This window comes from Brachyhypopomus gauderio, chromosome 10 (genome assembly GCF_052324685.1).
Source record: "Brachyhypopomus gauderio isolate BG-103 chromosome 10, BGAUD_0.2, whole genome shotgun sequence".
Lineage (NCBI taxonomy): Eukaryota > Metazoa > Chordata > Actinopteri > Gymnotiformes > Hypopomidae > Brachyhypopomus > Brachyhypopomus gauderio.
Genome location: NC_135220.1, coordinates 2,004,349 through 2,024,988, shown reverse-complemented (window position 1 = coordinate 2,024,988; position 20,640 = coordinate 2,004,349). Strand labels below are relative to the sequence as shown.

Here is a 20,640-nt window from a genome sequence, read left to right as displayed (position 1 = left end):
AGGTCGGTATTATAAAGTATACTGTTAAAGCTTATGAATACTGGAAATCTTTTTTATGAATACTATGATTAACAGAAATGTGTTGCTATGTGTAGGCTACTAATTCTGCTCATCCTAATCAAAATCTATATTTAAAAAATTCATAAAACATAAAAAATATAAATTTCACTATCCAATTTCGATCAAAATCAATCCAAACACCATCGGTTAGGTCAGTAAAAGAATTCTTGTTAAAATCTTATTAGAAAAAAATATACTAAAGTTTGTGAGTAGGCACTGGTGGAGAAGTGCGTCTGGGGGCAGCGGGACGGACGCGAGACCGACCGGCTGAATCGCGCGAGACCATTGGCGGCGCTGCCAAGTATAAATGCCGCAGTCCTTAATTCAATCACACCAACCGCGACGAGCAGAGTGATCACCGCTGCGTAGTTCTGCCTCTGCGTAGTCTGTTTCTTGTCATTTGTGTTTCGGCTTTTTTTGTTGCTGTTTTTAAAACTCACGACAGTGACCATGAAGGAGAGGAGAAATATACAGCCACTGGTGGTCAGATGTAAACTGGTTCTTGTCGGGGATGTACAATGCGGAAAAACGGCAATGCTGCAGGTCTTGGCGAAGGATTGCTATCCGGAGGTCAGTAGCTACTTTTAGTATCAACAGATTTGTTTTTTTTTTAGAGTAGTTTTAAGTTGTTTGAGTCCTAACATGCATTTCCAGAGTTAACATAATAAGACCATGGCATGATGGACACGTTTGTGTGTAATTAATACATTCAGATTGCTGGCAAGCATAGGGATTTCTATACGAATATACCTATCAGTCAACCAGTAAGATTTAAATTTTTTATTTTTTATTTTACTATTTTAAAGGAAAGTCTATTTTACACGTACTTACATGTGCGGACCAAATCTATTTCTTTGCGAGAAAGGCGTCATTTTGAAGAAGATCTAAAAAAATAAACAGCATTTCTTTTTAACGTTATCTTGTTCAAAGCGATACGTATTTTAAAACACTGACTCGTAGAACGCAAAGCTTCCATTTTTATTTGTATAGCTGTGCGCAGCGTGAGCCGCGCGCCCGCCCGCCCGGGGCCGCGTGCTGCACTGATGCTCTGATGTATTCCACAGACGTATGTACCCACCGTGTTCGAGAACTACACAGCATGTCTGCAACTCGATGACCAGCGCGTGGAACTGAGCTTATGGGACACCTCAGGTAACACGTCGCTGCTAATGTAATCGAAGAACGGTCAAATTTGTGATTCTGTTAAAACGACGTCTTTTATTACTGGGCTGTTACACTAATCCGTGCACGATTTGTGCATGATTGAAGCTGCGTGATTTTTATATGCGTTTGACGTCGTGGTTCTAATTGTGGAGGATCACAGTTCATCGGCTCGCGGCGTACAGCCCAAGTACTGAGCATTCATAGCGTAACCAGGCACAGCGTGATCTCCCAGCTCCCAGTCCATTATGTGACGTGACGCCAAATACAATCAAATTAGGGAGGTGGTAGTCCAACAATATGGCAATACTCCGCTAACAATATTTTGTTTTACATTTAAGTACATAAACGACTATTTACATTAGGGCTGCAATATGGCATTGGTGAGTGTCCGTCATCTGTTAACTCATGTGCCCTGTGAATTGGTCTATTAAGTCGTGGTGTGAATGCCAATGTGTGGACAGTAGCTTCACCTCCGTGGATGATATTTGGGGGTATTTCTACACAAATGGCCTTATCCAATGTTGAGCTTGTAGTTTTCTGTATATTGCTCAAGTGTGGAGAATGTTTTGCTTTTCTACATGTTTATGGTCTGCTTGTGTCTTGTGATCTTCTTGATTCCTGTTTACAATTCAGGATAAATGTTCAGATATTCGGTGGATGAAATTTAGATACGTCTAATTCAGTGTTATTTCACAACCAGTATCCGAGCCATCAATGACAAATAAATAAATATGTCCATTATTGATCTTTCCAACCAATTTCAAGCATCCATCTCATCCATTATATATGTGTTTCTCCTTATTACAAATTCTGATGGATTACGGCTCTTCCAGACCTGAACTGCTGCCATCCTGTATTTAAATAAGTTGGATCCTCCTCAGTCATGTTGACTTGATTGGGTAAACTGCAGCAACCAGCTTGTCCATCCAGATGGAGGAGAAACACCAGAGCCCTGCAGGCCCATGTGGGTTAATGTTGAACTGCTATTTCTCAGAGTGTCGGGCATCAATACGACACGTTTTCAGCAGGCTTGTGCATAAATAAAAAATGGCTGATTTGAAGGCGTAACATTTTAAGTTGCACTCATCCATTAGGAGCAGATCGTGAATAAATGTCGGTGTTGACAATCCTTCATCGGAATGAGAACGACTCAGGAACGGTGCCTCGTGCCACCCGGGGGGGGGGGGGGGGGGGGGGGGGGGCGTATGCACGGACCCCGCGCACCTCTGTGTTCTGTGCACCTGTCCCGCCGTAGGCTGTTATTGCAGATAGGAAGCGAGGGAGCACGTGGCATTGAGGCGGTCCGGCGGTCCCGTCCTGCTGTAGCCTGTTGACCCGATTGCGGGGGATTGTGTGAGCCTACTCTGTGGTGCCGGTGTCCGAATCCCATGTGCTGGAACATGACGTCCCTGCCCCGCTGGGAGAGCTGTGATGCCTCTGGGATGCTTTGCGTCTTTAATCTAGTTTGGCGCTCTGTGATCTGATTGGTTGGTGTAGAGGCGGACTGGTAGAGGGGAGGGGTTTATGGTCTGGGACAGATGAGAGCCTCGAGCAGGGTCGCAGACAGCTTTCCGCCGTTCGTGTGGCCTGGGGAACCACAACTAGATCAGTTGTCTTATTTTTTGCCCAGATTATTTCTAGCCAGACTCTACTTAGCCTCTTATGTTCCTGGCTTACTGTTCAACCTGGCATGTTACTCAGTACCTACTGTGAATTATTTGATAGTTATATTGCAACTAATATGAACAGTAAGATATATATATTGTTGTTAGAGCCGTCCAACAATCTGTTGTAAGGGCTATAGCAGTAGCAGTAGCTAGCTTTGTTTTGAGCTCTCTCTTCTTTTTTCGTTGCGAGTTTCGAAAACGCTCGCCTTCCCAGTGTAGCTGTGATTTTAGGTTGACCAGGTGCCCTGGTGATATGCAGGACAGCTGTACGGTGTTCAAATGATAACTGAGTGAGCTAGTGGAACTGTTGTACTTCAATACCGCATTACTCAGAGAACATTTGACTTCTTTGCCTAAATTAACAATGTTGAAATGGTCCCACACCACACGTCTTTTCGCCCGCTTCATTTTGTTTTCCACTCTGGTCTTTGAACACTTGTTCACCTCTCGTTCTTACGCTCTGTTCAAGTTACTACAGGAGCGCTCTCTAACGATTAATCGCGATTAATATATTTTGTTCGAGTAACCTCTTGATCAACAATTAATCTAAAGTCGATTAATCATTTACATCCCTACTTCAGACCAAATACTGTGTGTGTGCTGGACGCTGAGTTGTATGTCCAGAAACACACAAAGAAGATAACAGTGCAGAGGCAGGAACACTGAGTGCGTTTCTCCACGCGGCGTGGGCCTGTGCGCTAACTGAGCTTGCCCAGTAACACCGCTCCACTTATGTCCTGTGTTTTAGACTGCTTCGCATTTATTGGCCTGACCTCATCATCAGGCTTCCAAGCGGTTCTCATACAGGCTCAGCTTGGACTTGCAGGGCAAAAATCAATTTCCTCGCTAAATCGGAACAGCCAACTGGTCTGCAGGAAGACGGCCCACTCTAGTCCTAATATGGAGCCCGGATATCGCTCACGGTGCAGCACTAGAGACCAGCCTGCTCCTATTATGTTAATGGTCTATGCGCTTCTGCAGATCTGAGCCGGGTGTCGGCCGGCATGCGGAGATTATGAATGATGAGGGAGCAGAGGTGTCACAGACCATTAGCACAGTAGGTCAGGGAGAGGATTACTGAGCTCAGGACATGTTGACAGGCTGGGAGGCTGGAGCTCGGGGGGGGGGTGCAGCTCTCAGATGACCCCTGATCCAGGGAGCCCCCGAAAGGTCACGGCTAGGCCCTTCACAGCAAGAGGGGGCGTTCTTTGTTTGGTTCCCAGTGGGGGCCGTGATGGAATCTTGGCCATGCTGCATGCGGGTGTGCGGGGAGTGTGTTGGGATGGGGGGGGGGGGGGGGGGCGTGTGAGGGAATGTGACACGTCTTGTTCCCATCGAGCAATAATGGGAGTGTGGAGGGGGGCGGGGCTTGGCCTGCTCTTTGTTCTCTTCGCACCGTTACCCAGGGTCCTTTGTGACTGCTGACCTCTCCTAGCCCTCTATTCTCCTGTCTTCACGTGAGTCCGGCAGGGCTGATTCATTCCCAGACACTGCAGTCCCTATTGTTACCTTTTACATTTGACTCTTGGGCTCCTTTTTACCTGTACTTGTGTGAAACTGAACTGGCGTATCTCATAATACACTTTCATTATGTAGCTTCTTGTCTAGAATCAGTTAGCATATTCATTTTTTTTGTTAGAAAATTAACATACTCCAAAAGGGGTAGAAATAAAAATTGACACATTTCACTATATCACATTAACACATGAGCATGTTTCTGGAATTACAATTCAAGATATAGTATATAGTACATATAGATATAGTATAGTAGTTACAAATTGAGATATAGTAACTCTCCACCATTGCCAGTCTATTGAAACAAGACCCATATATTTTGCTACCATGTACTGACCACCGCCTCTGTCATTATCATAGATGGATCTTTACCAGGTACGTTCTCTTTAGCCTAGCCAGCAGAGGTGCTGATTGAGGGGGTTACACAAACGGCACGGAGTGTCTTTAAGCTGTGTCCCTGCAGCATGTGAGAGCACTCTTTTCTATTCCTCACCAAGTTTTTCTTCCTGTGCACTAGGAGAAGTCCTGCATGTGTGTCGCAGACACGTGGGTTCTCTTTCCACCTGTTCCGCCCACCAGCAGTCATGGTGACCCCACAGACATGTGGTTTGGCCTCTGCTGATCTCATTTTCCCCTGCCTGCATTTGCATGATCTTCCCAAACCCCTCGACCTCTTGGTGTGAGAAGGATGCTGTAAATGCAGCACTCGGTCAAGGCTGAGCGCCCCCTGCTGGTGCAGGTACATTTACATTTACGGCATTTAGCAGACGCTCTTATCCAGAGCGACTTACAAAGTGCTTTGCATCCGATCACAGAATTCATCCTAGGTAATAGTATAGATAGGCCAGAATTCAAGATACCATTGAGTCAGACTACTACTAAACTACAGGAGTCATTTCCTAGGTACACATCCCAGGTAGCCCACACAGCTAGAGGCGGAGGTGTGCCGCTCCTACAACACTTTCCGTTCACCTCTGACGGAGGCTGTGCCTCAGTGTCTCCAACCACAGATCATTTCACTCGACCCTCCACGTCAGCTGTGTCCTTTGTGTTGTTGTCTGTCCCGTCCCTCCCACAAGGGCTACTCATAACTGCGATTTGTCAGACTTAATTGAAAATGGCTCCTCCAGTGTCCTGGTGTGCTTGTCCATCGATCACTGTGTTTAGACGGCGGTGCGATTGAATGCGTCCTCGCGGCCAGGTGTGCGTGTTCCGTGACTTATCGGTGAGAGCCAGCCAGCCGTATTTCTCATACGCACAAGGCCGCCTATGGGCTCGGATTCAGCAGCCGCCGGACACTCGCATTGGCCAATCGAGGGCATCGCTGCCATCACAATGTCAAATGCGTCACCTTAATAATGCCTACACTGCCCTGCACACTGGTCCTATATATACTTTTGATAGCACCTTAAATATGTCACTGCGGAGAACAAAAACGTGGTCGTGGTTTATATCCACAAATATATTCATTTTGTAATCTTGCACTTGTCTTGTAGTCATTGTGGGTTTGTAATAATTTCTTCACTTGTGTTAAAGCTCAGCTCCATGCAGCATTGACCAAATGCTGGTCATATTACTATTGCATTGCAAATATTGGTTTTTTACAAAAATTAAGAGTAGCAGATGTTGCTCTAGAATCTTTAAAGAGTGTTAATCATTTTATGCCTCTACTCCAAATTAGTCTGATCACGTACTGTGCTGCCTATTGTAATGACTGAGTGAACACACTCTCAGAATATCCAGTCTTGCATTGTCATTGTACTAGAGGCAAGTTCTCAGGAGACTCTGCAGTTGTCTTTGATCTTATTTCACACTCAAGGTGCCGACTAACAGACGGTTCTTCTACACCGAGGCATCGCCGGTGCCGTTGCATCCAGCGACATTTTACGACAAGTGGGAGGGCATATGTGATTGGCACTTAAGTGGGTGGGCCTATCTCCATGGCTAATAATTGCCACTTAAGTGGGTGGGCATATGTGATTGCTACTTAATTGGGTGGGTATATGTGATTGCCACTTAAGTGGGTGCGCATGTTTGAATGCCACTTAAGTGGGTGGGCTTATCTCCATGGCTAATGATTGGCACTGAGGGATGCCTTTCTAGAGGGTGTGGAGGAAGACGATCTGCAGATGGTAGATTCCAAGGCCGTTGCTGTGGAAACTGGGGGAGGTTTTTTTTTTTTTTTGCTTGTGTATGGGGTAGGGGGAGTAGGCTAGCACAGGGCACTGGGTGGGTTGCTTATAGTATTCTGCTGGAGTGTGGGAGAACCCACATAATCCACAGGAAAAGAAACTGACCTCCAGAGAAGGAGAGAGAGATAGATTAGCAGAAACGGATTGTTTTCTTCTCCTTTGAAATGCCAGTGGTGCAAAGGAGGGAGCTTTGGCAGGACGTGCAAGACCTGCATGTGAAGCAGAGGCAGGAGAGACCAGCTTCACCCAGCCTGCTCCTGCAGGCTCCGTGCTAGCCCTGCAGGTCCCATGGCCTTCGTCCTCTTTCAGCCTTCGCTGGGTCACGTGACTTCTTCTGTGCCTCGTTTCAGGGTCACCGTACTACGACAACGTGCGGCCTCTGTGCTACAGCGACTCGGACGCCGTGCTCCTGTGTTTTGACATCAGTCGCCCGGATACCGTGGAGGGCGGGCTAAAGAAGGTGCCTACCGTTGCCTTACGACCTGGTCGTCTCAAGGCCCTCATCTCCCTAAGTGGCCTTTATTGGGTTCTCTTTTCTTGTAGTCAGCAAGACTTCTGTAAATATCTTTTGAAAGATGTTAGCACTTATGAGGGGTTAACTGCAGCCGCGTCATGTTGTAATAAGGTTTTATTCCTCTAATTAGCACTTGGCAGAAGTCTTTAGCTCTCGAGAATAAAAATGCCACTGTCAGCACTGTTTGTGTTGTTGTTTGTCATTCCTGAGCGCTGTGGGTGTCCAGATGAACTGAGGCGTATGGTCCTTTGTCTCCTTCTGGGTAGTGGCGGACCGAGATTACAGACTTCTGCCCCAACACCCGCATTCTACTGATCGGCTGCAAAACAGACCTGCGCACAGACGTCTGCACATTGATGGAGCTGTCCAATCAGAAACAAACGCCAATCACCCAAGAGCAGGTAGGTGTGCTCATTTTATGTTTAGAGATCACGTTTTAGGGCGTACTCACACTAGGCACGGTTTGCTCGTTCCGTGCTGGGGCCCGGTTATCCCCCCTCCCCACTCCCCCGCTGGCCTGCACTCACACTGGCTTCAGCAACCCGGCCCGAGCACGCTTACGTCATCACAACGCCGCTTTATTTGGAAAAAAAGCGCGCTCGCACAACACTATGGAGTTCACGATTCTCTTTTTATTGTATTTTTGGAGTGCAGAAACACGGTGCAAGCACAGATTTATCGATAATTTAACACAACGATTGTCTGCTAATCGCTTTGCCGCTATGACTGTTTAACGTGAGCGTCGCATCACTGATGTCATGTTTGAGTTCCAGCGAAATGAACCAATCACACGAGGCACCAAGCGGGCCCGGGCACGGATAGCGCTCACACTAGAAGCGAACCGTGCCCGAGTCCACATGAATCGTGCCCTGGCCCACCTCTTCAAAGCGGGCCCGAGCACGGTTAACTGATCCGGGCCCGGGCACGGTTGGAGCGCTCACACTAGCCAAACGAACCGTGCTTCGGCAGGCAACCGTGCCCGGGCCCGGATCACAGAGCCTAGTGTGAGTACGCCCTTAAAGATGATGAACCTGGGTTTCATCGTACACTAATCTGATGCCTTTGTTTTAGTTCATGGCTATGTAGATGATAAGGCTGATGTGACCAGATGGTTGGACCCACCCAGGAGGGTACCACCTGACTTCTCTTATTAGGATTCGTTCTTAGGTTCAAGTGCTAGAAAATCTTCAGACACAACTTTCAGACCCTCATTTATAGAGTCCATGTTTAGCTAATTAATGGTGAATAGGTGTGCAGGTAATCTCTGGATCAAGTAGAGATCTCCACTCATCTTAGGACTGAAGTGCAGGAGTGTGAATTTGTCCCGTCTCCTGCTCCCGTCTCAGGGCTCGGCTATGGCCAAGCAGCTCGGCGCCGAAACCTATCTGGAATGTTCCGCGTTCACCTCGGAGAAGAGCATCCACAGCGTGTTCCGCACAGCCGCGCTGGCCTGCATCAACAAGCTTCAGCCCCTGGGCAAGCCCAGTCCAGCTCCACGCATCTCCAAACGTCTCCTCCACCTGCCCAGCCGCTCCGAGCTGCTCTCTTCCACTTTCAAGAAGGAGAAAGCCAAGAGCTGCTCGCTCATGTGAGTGGGAGGTGTCCCGTCATCCCACCCACCCCGTCAGCTTCTGCCCTCCTGTTGCGCTTGTGTCCGGGGTGGGGGTGGGATAGGGGCGGTGGGTCCTACATCCTCATCGCAGAAGGCTTCGTTGTGGAATCCTTCCTCACCACCCCCTCCCCCGAAGAAACGCACATCGGATCAAGTGGACACCCTGCTGCCCACGTTGTCCTGACCACTATGACAGTGCATATCCATCTTTCCCCAGTATTCTGTCTTGCCTTTGTCAACCAAGGTTTGATCATCCTTTTTTTTTTTCTTTTGCTGTATTGAGAATTATACTTCTGTGTTATTGTTACACTTAAGGTAGACAGTGATTCAACTTAGTAGACACGGAAGCAGTGTTCTAAAATGGGCTTTAGTAACGTGACATAAATGCCTTTCAAACTGTTCAGTGTATTATTGGCTTACTAGTGTCAGACAAATCCAGTATTATTTTCAAAAAATGTTTATTGAATATGCACTAAAGGGTGTGGTTGAGAGGACACGCCTCCTGTGGGTGGAGCTATGGGAAGCTGTGCAAGGCCCAGATGCTATAGTGATGTTCAATGTGGGGGCGATTAGCCTGTGTGACACATGATGGTTTAACTGGTATTGTAATGCTAACGGAATCGGCTGCTGTGCAGACTGGATACTGAAATATCTAGTACAACCTGCCTGCTATGTTAGGTTTTCTCTCTAGTAGCTTAACACGGAGATGGGCAAACATTTGTAAATAACTGAAAAAGACAGAGGGATGGGGTAAAATAATAGAAAATCAATTTAAGGACAGTGAATACAAAAGGCTACCAAAGATGAACTTCCTATCCTCTTTGCCTTCTGGTTAAAAAAACAAAACAATAAGCAAAACAAAAAACACGCATATATGGCTTCTATTTTTATAGAGGCAATAACTGTCTGATGGAAAGTGAAATGAGGGCCTCAAGCCCGCTGTGGAGATCCAAGATCATGTACTCCTGACCCAGGTCAGCTCGGGAGGCCTCGGGAGGGTTGGGGACGCAACAGTATCTAGCAAAATGCTGAATTAGACTTCATCTATTTTTTAAGTTCTTGAGAGTGGAAGCTCCAGAAGGCTGTAGCATCATGTTGATAGCATTTGTTAAATAAGCAAGGATTTAAAAACCATCATGTATGCAGCTTTAGATAGGCTTTTGATCTACACAGGTCAGTTCTTGTTCACCCTGTGATTTTAACTCTGTCATTTTGAGTGGTTCTATAAGCATCTTTTTCAGAATCCTGATGTAGCACTCCACCCATCCTGATGTAGCACTCCATCCTCCACCAGTAGAGTTCTCACCTGTGTACACGTTATCTTGCCGTCCTGCCTGTGTTCTTCATCCAAGTTGTGATGGCCAGCTCAGTACATATCTAAATGTTGGTTAATTCCCACTAAATTATTTAGCTTTTGTGTGTGTGTGTGTGTGTGTGTGTGTGTGTGTGTGTGTGTGTGTGTGTGTGTGTGTGTGTGTGTGTGTGTGTGTGTGTGTGTGTGTGTGTGTGTGTGTGTGTGTGTGTGTGTGTGTGTGTGTGTGTGTGTGTGTGTGTGTGTGTGTGTGTGTGTGTGTGTGTGTGTGTGTGTGTGTGTGTGTGTGTGTGTGTGTGTGCGTGCAAAGTGCTAATCTTAAAATCTGCTTTTAACCACAAAGCAATAAAGATTGAAGTGCTTGTGATGCGAAGTATGTAGAGTGGCAATAAAAATATATATAAATTCCTGCTTTGTGATGAACTTCATGCGACAGCTTTGTTGGTGTGCTAGACCATGCCTCCATTACTGCTGTGAAAGCACCAGCCAGCTTAACACTGCGTTATGTCCTGCTTGTAGCTGGGTTTGCTGAGGAGTGACCTGACGTGTCTTTTGTGTCCCACGCTAGTGTGGGGTTGAGGAGATCAACCATTTAGGTGTGACACACGATTAACAACATGTCTGCAGACTCATAGGCATGTGGGCTGTGTTGTAGTATCACTGGGGGAAGAAGATGATGATGATGATGATGATGATGATGATAGGAAGGAGGACAGGAGAAGCCCAAGTGGTCTGGAATTGTGTGTAGGTCCCCGAGTTTCAAAACGCATAACAATTGACTTGTGACACGGGTTTGGTGGGGGTACATCTTGCTTTGTTATGGGAGGCTGAACATGGCTAAAGTGGGGGGAAAGGACTTCTGGGATAAAACTGAACAGGCTGGTCCTGTTTAAAGAAAGCTATTTTTCCATTTTTTATTGAACCATTTGCTAGGTTTGTTTGTCATTATCTTTATTTCGGTTTACCTGAAATCAATATTTATCTCATTTTGTTATCTTCCGCTTCAGGTGGTGATTTGTGAGTGCTGGTTCCTTGTTCGCACGCTGAATTCCACAGCATTGCCTAGCAACAGTTTGAGTAAAGAAAGTGAGTGCCTCTTTGAGGTTAGAGACCATGAAAAAGGAGGGCCCTAACTTGATGAACCAGTCACTGTAGCTGCAGAAACGCCAGGGTTACCAATTTCCTGCCTGGAGATTTGTGTTTTGATGGTCTGTTTTCCTGAGCTTTGGGTTGGTAAAAGATCCCCACACCCAGGTGTTTACACAAGACGGTATTCTCCTTACTGACATTCCACCATGATGCTGCCCTTGTGTGCAATTGAGCCGTTAAACTTCAAGCATGTCCTCTAGCAGTTATCTAGTTGTACATATATTCTTTTATAATGTTTGTAAGACATCAAAAAGAATATCATGAGATAAATATTTGTTCTTGTCGTGGACTGACAAATGTGATGTAAAATAAATCAGTCCTATTTATTTGAATACGACACTGAAGACTTTTTTATTTTACATGCCTTTTTTTTTCTTTTTTACATGATTTTGTCTTCCTTTCGTCTTTCCAGTAATAAAGCTTGCCTTGTGTGGCACATACGACACTGAGATTTGTCTTGGTCTATAAAGTGTGTTTGGGGGGGATTCCGTGATGTGCAGTGATACACAACCACCCACTTACCATGTCCTTTTAGGGAGAGTGACGGTGGATCTAAGAGTCCAGTGCTCCTGTTATTCCTGTCCGACCATTTTCTTTCTCCGACGTGCACATTCATCGCTGCTGACAGTCTTAATGGATTTCCTATAGAACAGGGTCGGCGAGACGCATATGAAGCAGCTACAATTAATGACTCGGCACATTTAGCCCAGAGACAGAATAGAGAACACGCTTTTCATCGCTTTAAATCGTCTAAGAATAAAAACTAATGTGTTTTTTTTTTGTTTCCTAAACGCGGTAACGTTTTCAATTCTCTCCAGATCTTTATGAGTTAGTAGGGATCAACTCGTTATAAGCCACAGTGTTACCGCAGGATATATGCAGGCCCATTCTGCATGTAATTTTGTTATTTGTAGTGTTTTCAGCAACAGTCGGCAAGAAGGCAGCGGAGGTGTCGGGCCAGTGCTGGGCTGTGACCTGGGCACGCAGACTCGCCCCCCCGCTCCCACCCCGCGTCGCCCGCACGCTACGCTCCCTCCCCGCGTCGCCCGCACGCTCCCTCGTCCACGTCCCGCACATCTGTGTCCAGATGCTCCGTGTCAGAAGGGCGCGGGGCACAAGCTGTTGGGCGGTGGTCACGGCTGAACGGTACCGTCCAACATATGGCTCAGGTGGGGGACCCTCGACCCGCCAGCCAGCGTGGTGCCGCTCAGCTCCCACTACACCGAGACCTGACGAGCGCAGGGCACCAAAAACCACTTCGGTTCATGTTAACACGCATGGTGCACCTAGCCGCGGCGCCTTTTTAAGGTTCTCTGCGCCGTTTGGTGTGGGAAACGTGTCCTGTCCTCCAGGGGTCACGAGGGACACGCCAACCCAACGATACCGAGCTCAAGCATCCACAGGCCTGCAACATTTAACTGGGCATGTGGCGCGTGCGCTACCCAGACGTGATGGACGCGATGGTGGGATGTCGGTACCGGTTAGCCCAACATCTGCACGAGAGGAACTGCTCACTCAGCCGTGGCACGCGCCTCGAGGGCAGCCGCCGGTAATGCGTCACGGATTGGATGGGCAGGTTTGATTTATCGTATTTAGTTTCTTTCAGCAAACTAAATGTCCCCGTGACCAATTAGTAAATATACACTAAGGCATTTTAAAAAGAAAAGTCAAGAAATGTCTGTTATGACCAACGAAACAAAACCAGTAGTGATTCTTGATGTATTTGCTAGTATTGTAACCCTGGAGTTTTTCAGACAGAAAAAAGTGCTTTTGGTTAATGATGGATGTAACATGTTACACATGTGGAATTTACCAAAAGGGACAAAAGAGATAGTGTCACTTATGTAAAATACTTGTAATCCAAGAGGAATTATGAATAGGTTTTAGGAGAGCCAGAGACATTAGAGGTTTTCTGCCTCAGTAAGGGAATATTTGAGTGTAAGCTGTCCAGTAGACAATAAAGTGTAGACTCATTGCTCGGCTCAAACAAACGCAGCAGACGGCACACACACCGTGACCAGAACCCTCTGGGCCCTGGTCTTCCACATTTGCTGATGTGTATGTGTGCAAATATGTGTGTGTGTGTGGTGGAAAAGCAAGCATCGCTCTCTGATTACTGATGAGCCGTCTTCGTCTGCAACATGCCTACAGATGTACGCACTTTGCCTCTCACACATTAACACACACACACACACACAAAGCCTCTGCCGCAGTGCAGGGCCCAGCTAGCACAACCATCAGTACCCCCCAGACCCCTCTCTCTCTCTCTCTCTCTCTCTCTCTCTCTCTCTCTCTCTCTCTCTCTCTCTCTCTCTCTCTCTCTCTCTCTGCTTTGGCACGTCATGGCAGTGCTACAGCACAGTATTGTTACACAGTGTACCATACCTCTTACACATGGAACAGATAGTGATTTCTGGCTGTATTCAGACCAGATCATTTTTCTTCCTGTGTTTATGTTTGTTGCTTGTAAACCTCTAAGAAAAAACATCGTAACTATGAGACGATGTGGCATCCCTGTTGAAGTGGTTGGTGTCCACCTCTGTCCCTGTCTAACGAAGCGTGTTCTTGGACACCTTCTGTTCTTGGACTGCCACGTGTCCTCATTTTAAGCCAATTAATACATAGAATCACATGAATGAAGCTATTGTTATTTTTTTCTGAAGAATAATTAATGAGCCTTAATGAATATGTAGCAAAAGATGTACTTTTTAAGTTAAAAGTTAAAAAGTGCTGTAAGTTAAAGGTACAGTAAGTAAGAAAAAAAAGTCATGCAACCTGATTTTTAGTCATTAAATTAGATTTTTTAATGAGTCATATATTAATATTTATACATTCGTTAAGAGTTGCGCATGCTGCTTACAACGTTGCGAAGTTTGTTATTGCCATCGCACACTTGCCATAATTATTATTACTGTAAAGCTTATTAGGCTTTTATTTAATTTTATTGTGTGGAGTATTTTTTGCTTCAGCCTGACCCTGTATAAGGGAGCGATTACTCTTGTCATCTCTCCTGCTGGGATTAACCTTTCTCGCATGCAGCCAGACACTGCAAAAAACATGTCTGATCTGAACAAGTCAGTGTACCCTGTCCACCTGCAGGAGGCGCTGTGAGCTCTAGGCAAAATCCCTGTGTGTATTTGTGTATGTGATTCTGCACACCGTGTCTCATTGGAAGGCACATTCAGCAGTGATGGTACATCTGCTGTTAAAGCTCAGATGCATACACACACATGCACACACGTTTTGCCTGCGCTCTGACCTTCAACAACAGGGCAACAGGGCACTCACAAAGCCAGTGACAGTATTGTGTGTGTCACTTATGTAGTGACTGGGGGTGTGCGTGGCGCAATGTGGCTCCGACGTTCGAGTTGGCGAGTGTGTGTGTGCAGGGCATGAAGGGGATGGACACACACTGCTCCACACCACCACCTTCCTGACATCTCCCATTACAGCGGCAGTCAAACGGCAGGTGGGGAAACAGCCGTAGTGGAATAGGACTACCAACAAAACGCTTGTGTGTACACACACACACACACACACACACATTCATTCATCCTGAGCTGTTTGTTGGAGAAACAGACAGCCAGAACCTAGACATGACGTGCTCTCTTCCCTTCTGAAACACTTTCCGCCAAGCTGCTTTTCCACTGTAATCCTCAGTTCAATCCGATGAAGAGGCTGACTGATCCTGGATCAGTGTGCTCCATGTCCAGGCCCTGAGCAGGTCTTCCTTTGTAATGAGATGAGGGAACACTCCCTTCTGCTCTCTGCTCACAGAACAGTGGTGCTCTGCCAGTGTCTAACCCTCATATGGATGAACATTATCCTACCACGGTACGCTTTTCTTCTCACAGCTGTAGTATCGGACACAGACGGCACATCACAACCACATTGGTACCAAGAGTGTCTGCGAGGACAGAAGTGAACAACCGAGCGTGGCTTTGGTGGACCTCCTGAAACAGAAATTCAGCACTCGCCAAAACAGATCAGCTGGTTTTAGAATATTCGTTAAAAAAAAATTAATAAAAATAAAATAATTTATGTCAACTGAATAGCAGAGGACGTTCAACAGTTTCCCCAGTGAACCTGAAAGGCATGGCGAACAGAACTAGTGTCTGCATTTTTGTGTAATAGTGTGTAAGGCCTTTTCCTACTCTGTGTAGTATTATTAGTAGTATTATGTGTAGTAAAATATATTCGTATGTAAGCATTCTGCTTTGTTTTATTTTTTATATTCTAAATACTTAGATCTGAATTCCTTCACCAAGGAACAAATTCTCTCTTCCCTGCTACAAGCCTGTTGTCATGGGAACTGAGATTGAGATTACACCCCCCCCCCCCCCCCACACACACACACACACACACTTTTTCCAATCTTCAGTGAATGTGACACTGAAAATCATCATGATGATCACATCACCCTTGAATCAAAATACATTAGCCTACCTGTTTGTTTTCATTAGGCCCAAAGAATCCTATCAATTATCATTTTCCCCCACATATGACTTTTGTAATGAACTTTCAAAGAACGAATGAAGAGAACTGTTCTATAAGTGGTAATAATCCCTACATTATTTTTCCAGTGCACGCTTTGCAACAGAGGATCGGCGCTGTCGGCTTTATTCCCAGTTGGGTTTCAGGGCCGCGCTGGACACTCTGTCTAGTTTGGACCAGTACTGCAAGACAGGCGCGCCTCAGTGTGACCCAGCGCTGACGTACATCCCTTCTTACACCCTCCTCTAAATCATCATCCCCAGTCAGACCCTGGAGCTCTGAATCCACGGCCGCTCCAACGGATGGAGAATTAGGAGTCTTATCGGCTTGTGCTGCTTTCTCCACGCAGGCCACATGGGCAGCGACATGGGAGCCGTGCGCAACTGTGGTCTTTTGACCTCCTTCTCCCGCGCCTCCAATTGGTACTGCATTCACCTTTTTTTTTTTTTGGGGGGGGGGAGGAATTAACCTCAGAGCTATGTGAGAAACATTTATGAATTCAGAATCTTCATTGGTTGTTTACATTGTTTGTTGTCTTTTCCTTTCTAAGGGTCTTGAGCACTGTTGATTACAAGGGGCACCTGGCCCCTCCCTGCTGTCTAACAAACATTTACATTTTTGGCATTTGGCAGACACCCTTATCCAGAGCAACTTACATTTTTATCTCATTTTTATACAAGTGAGCAATTGAGGGTTAAGGGGGCATCTCAGTCATGGCCTCAGGTCTGGGAAGCAAACCCATGACCCTCCGGTCACCAGACCAGTTCCCTAACCACCAGGCCACGACTGCCCTAGAACAAACAAACAACCAGTATGCTGACAGTTTTCTGTCATCTCCATGCATCTTGTCCATTGGGACACAGGCCTTTCTAATGGTGGTCCAGTAACTGTGGGTATAAATAGGGAAACCCCTGTCTCAGCTTCTTAATTCAAAGGCCAACGCCAGAGGCCAGTAAAACAAACCGGCTTAATCAGCAGAACAGCCAGGTAGGGCGATCAAACACCCCGTTACTACGCAACACACCAGAGGGGAGACTTTTATGTCTGTCATTGTGTCTCCAGGACAAATGACTTTTCATTTGATTCAATAAATTCCCGTTTGAGCCACTCCTCCAGCTTAGGGGTCAAAGGTCCTACTGCCCCCATCACCACCGATGGTGTTAACCTCCACCTCATGGTTCTCCACCACTCTCTGCAGTTCTTCCCGTTTGGATTTGGGTGGTGTTCCTGCGTGTGATCTGTGCCACATGGCCATGTCTCTGTTCCGGCCCTGCCAGCATCCTGCGTCCTGCTGAGAGGATCTGGATTATCTTCGAGGCTCTTTCCTTCAGTGGTCCAGCTGCCATGGGAGCATTCCATTACATCCATGTCGTCCTGCATCATACTTATATATAATATATATAAATCTATATTAAAATATATATGGTTGAGGGAAGAGCTGTAGCAGATCCCAAGAACAACATCCGAGATCTTCGTTTAGAAGAGTCCTGGGAGAAGCTGAGATGCTACGCAGGACCTTCAAGCTGCCAGGCCTCTGAAGACACAAGTTTGAAGGAAAAGCTAACTTACAATAACTAGTTGTTTAGTTAGCACACTAACCTACCTAGAGACATGGTGTAGTGTGGGATTAGGCGGACGCTCAGTTAAACAGATGATGCACTGCGGACGTTTGCAGCAGTCCGTTGCTGTGTGTCTTTATGCTGTGGATTAAAATAAAGCAGTACTGGTGTAGACGTCACTTCTGCATGTCACATTGTCACATGCTAAAAATCACCTGCAGAATATGGAGTGTGAGGCAGAAATTATCTCGCTAAAGATTACTCATCCTGCCTCATCTGCTTAGAAAACAGTCTCGTTATTCAGACTTGTATAATTAGTTGCAACTAATTAGTCCATTGACAGTAGGATGCATTTGGCTCTGACAGTTTTCTAATATAAAAAGAAAGTTTATAATAATATAACATCATCTCTTAAGGTAGCTTGGAACACTCTTTTGCGTTGCTTAATGAAATGTATTTCCTTAACATCTCATTTCATTAAGACAGCATAAGCTGAATATTTTATAGCTAAATACAAGCAAGGAGTTTTACAGTTAATTTAAACGTTAGCCCAACAGCTATCTGCACTGGTGACGTAGACATAGAGAAAGGATACGTGCACACACACACACACACACACACACACACACACACACACACACAGTGATGCACAGACACATACATGTAATAATAAATAATAACCCAGTTGTTTTATAAATTACATCCAGTATTTCTAGAGGATTTACCTGATCTCTGTATTACATCACTAGTATGACCTAGTCTCAACATAAGCTGGCTAGTCAGACCTGTATTACATCACTAGTATGACCTAGTCTCAACATAAGCTGGCTAGTCAGACCTGTATGCAAATCTTAAGCAATTTCTTCCCCCATTATAATAATTACTCTATGCCAACAATAGCCTCCCACTGTTACTTATGCATCTTACTTTAAGATGTAATTACAGACCACCATTTTAATCTCTCTCTTTCTCTACCCCCCCTTGCTTTCTCTCCCACACGCACACACACACACACATGTGATGATACTGCTGCAGTTTTGAGAGGCAGAAATACGGTCTTTTATTGCTGGGAGCTGCTAGAACAGAGCCTTCAGCCCGTCTAGTGGCAGGAGGAACCAACGACCTGCACTGGCCACCACTGTTTGTGTGGCGGGGAGACGTGTGTGTAAACCTGTCAGCGCCGTGCACAGACGTAGAGGGGCAGCCCGGCTAAATCAGGCAGAGAGACGGCACACGCGTTAATGAATCAGACAGCAGAATGCATCAGAATGAAAAGATACAAAAGCATACATGCAGATAAACACATACACACACACACACTTAAACACAGGCAGAGTAATTGTATTGAAGCAAACAATGGGAGCTAGACACAATTGGATAAATACACAAGGATAAATACCAATGTGTTTACATAGATCATGAGCAGAAAAACAAACACACACACTGTACACACATACTGTATATGCACCCATACACCTTCTGTGGTGTTAAGTAAACTGCCTGAAATAATGTGTGTGTTTCATGTTTATGTGTGTGTCTGCATGTGTGTGTGTGTGTGTGTGTGTGTTTGCTTTGAGTTGGGTTGAGTGGGAGGTAAATATCATTAGTATTGTGCTGTAGGATTCTTTATTCTGTCTGTTGAGGTGTAAGTCTGTAGTACTTTAGGATTTATCTTTAAAATTTATTGCCTCAAAATATATCGCCAACTTTGTATGAGTCACACTGCAAGACATTCTAAGCCCTGGGCTTCGCGATGAGCATTTTACAGGACAAAAACATTGTGCCGCTTTGTGAGATTCAGAGTGTCAAGCCAGGGGTGGTGTAGCTGCGAGAAGTACTACAGACAAAGGTGGAGAAAGAGAGAGAGAGAGAGAGAGAGAGAGAGAGAGAGAGAGAGAGAGAGAGAGAGAGAGAGAGAGATGGCGTGATGCCAAGACTGTCCCTGGAGTTCGGGTTGTGTGTAATTAAAGCAGGGTGGGGATGGGTAACATGTAGCTGTGCACAACAGCCACTCCGGCACTACAGCACACACCAAATGTCAATGTCACACTCTCCAAAAAACACAGAGCGGACTCGGCACAGACAGCGCGAGGCCTCTGCGCGGCGATGCCATGAAGCAACAGCCACCGAAACACGGAGGGAGCTAGAAACTCCCCTTCCATCTGAAGCGTGAGGAAGCTAGGTTACACAGTAACAAGCGTCCCGCATCAGGGGAAGCCCAGGCCCCCTGTGGCCCAGATCCCATCACTGCTCTTCTCTGCCTTCCCTCCGTTCAGACTTTAAGCAAATTTACACCTTTAATTCTGAGCACAGATATTCTCCAGACAGTCACTTGCCCATATTTGTATTCTGGCTGCAGTTGCTTAGTGCCCTGATGTCCCCTACAGCCGGCTGGATAATGACATGAGTGAGAACGCCAGGGGTAGCCAGCAGTGACCAAGCAAGGGCCAAGTCACAAGCAGCATGAGTTTAACGCAGTCGCCCATATTCACAGTCAACCATATTACAGGGGCATTTTTAACAATAACGGGTCATATTCGCACAGCGATGGATAAGACACATAAGGCACTGCATTTGTTTTATCTGATGCAAAGATAAAATTCCACTAACATCAGTTGAAAGCATTGAAAAATGAGGTGTTTCTCACTGTTTATGTTCTTTAGATATATTATACCAGCTACAGCATAAATCTAAAGTTTTTCAGTCACACAGCTTAGCATCATAATCATACATAAGTCCTGTGTGCAGATGTAAACTTGTGCTGAGATCCACCAAGCTTTTCTGCTAGGCTCAGATGAACATCAACATGTCTTTGTTCTCAATGCCCCAAACCTCTGTGCTGTTCCATCACACACGCAGAGAGAGCAAGAGAGACAGACTGAGAATAAGAGAGAAAGGGAGCAAGTGAGAGAGACAGAGAGAGAGACAGAGAGAGAGAGAGAGAACACATGGAGTGTAACAGGATGAAGCTCGGTCGTAAGAGGTATGGTGGAGCAGATGGTTCGGGCTGCACAGTGGATAGAGCAGCAGATGTCTAAAGGATCCCAGCTCTCTGCTTCTGCCCCTGAGCCCCACACGGCTCAGCCAAATGCCCTCTCTGATGGCCACGCTGCCACACTCTCTACCTGAGGCCACGCTCACCCGAACCTTCACCTCCGGTCTCACCTCTCTCGCTCCACCTGCCCCCTCTCCCAGCGTCCTCTCTCACCGCTCGATTCATCTGGCCTGATCAGATGCTCAGAGTGCGTGCATCTGTCCTCGGCATCACGTGCTGAGATTTGAACCTTCTTGGCAGTCTATATGGCCCCGCACCAAGGTGCTGATGGCACCAGATTGCTGTGTACCAAAAATGGGACACGACTGGAGCTGCAGATGGTAAATAGTGGCCATTATTGCGCATGC

At 46.2% G+C, this 20,640-nt stretch overlaps 1 protein-coding gene across 1 annotated transcript; it reads left to right on the top strand.

Annotated features, from left to right (window-relative positions):
* Positions 1-300: 300 nt before the first annotated feature.
* On the top strand, positions 301-11,634 carry rnd1b (Rho family GTPase 1b). The gene is made up of 5 exons (XM_077018600.1): positions 301-630; positions 1,125-1,212; positions 6,949-7,058; positions 7,379-7,513; positions 8,459-11,634. Exons 1-5 carry the CDS (start codon positions 511-513, stop codon positions 8,702-8,704), a joined length of 699 nt encoding a protein of 232 aa, XP_076874715.1. The 5' UTR covers positions 301-510; the 3' UTR covers positions 8,705-11,634.
* The last annotated feature ends 9,006 nt before the right edge of the window (positions 11,635-20,640 follow it).

Coding starts and splice junctions, on each gene's coding strand:
- rnd1b (XM_077018600.1), top strand. CDS start 511: ATGAAGGAGAGGAGAAATATACAGCCACTGGTGGTCAGATGTAAACTG. Junction 1,213..6,948: donor GAGCTTATGGGACACCTCAG/GTAACACGTCGC, acceptor GCCTCGTTTCAG/GGTCACCGTACTACGACAAC. Junction 7,059..7,378: donor TGGAGGGCGGGCTAAAGAAG/GTGCCTACCGTT, acceptor CCTTCTGGGTAG/TGGCGGACCGAGATTACAGA.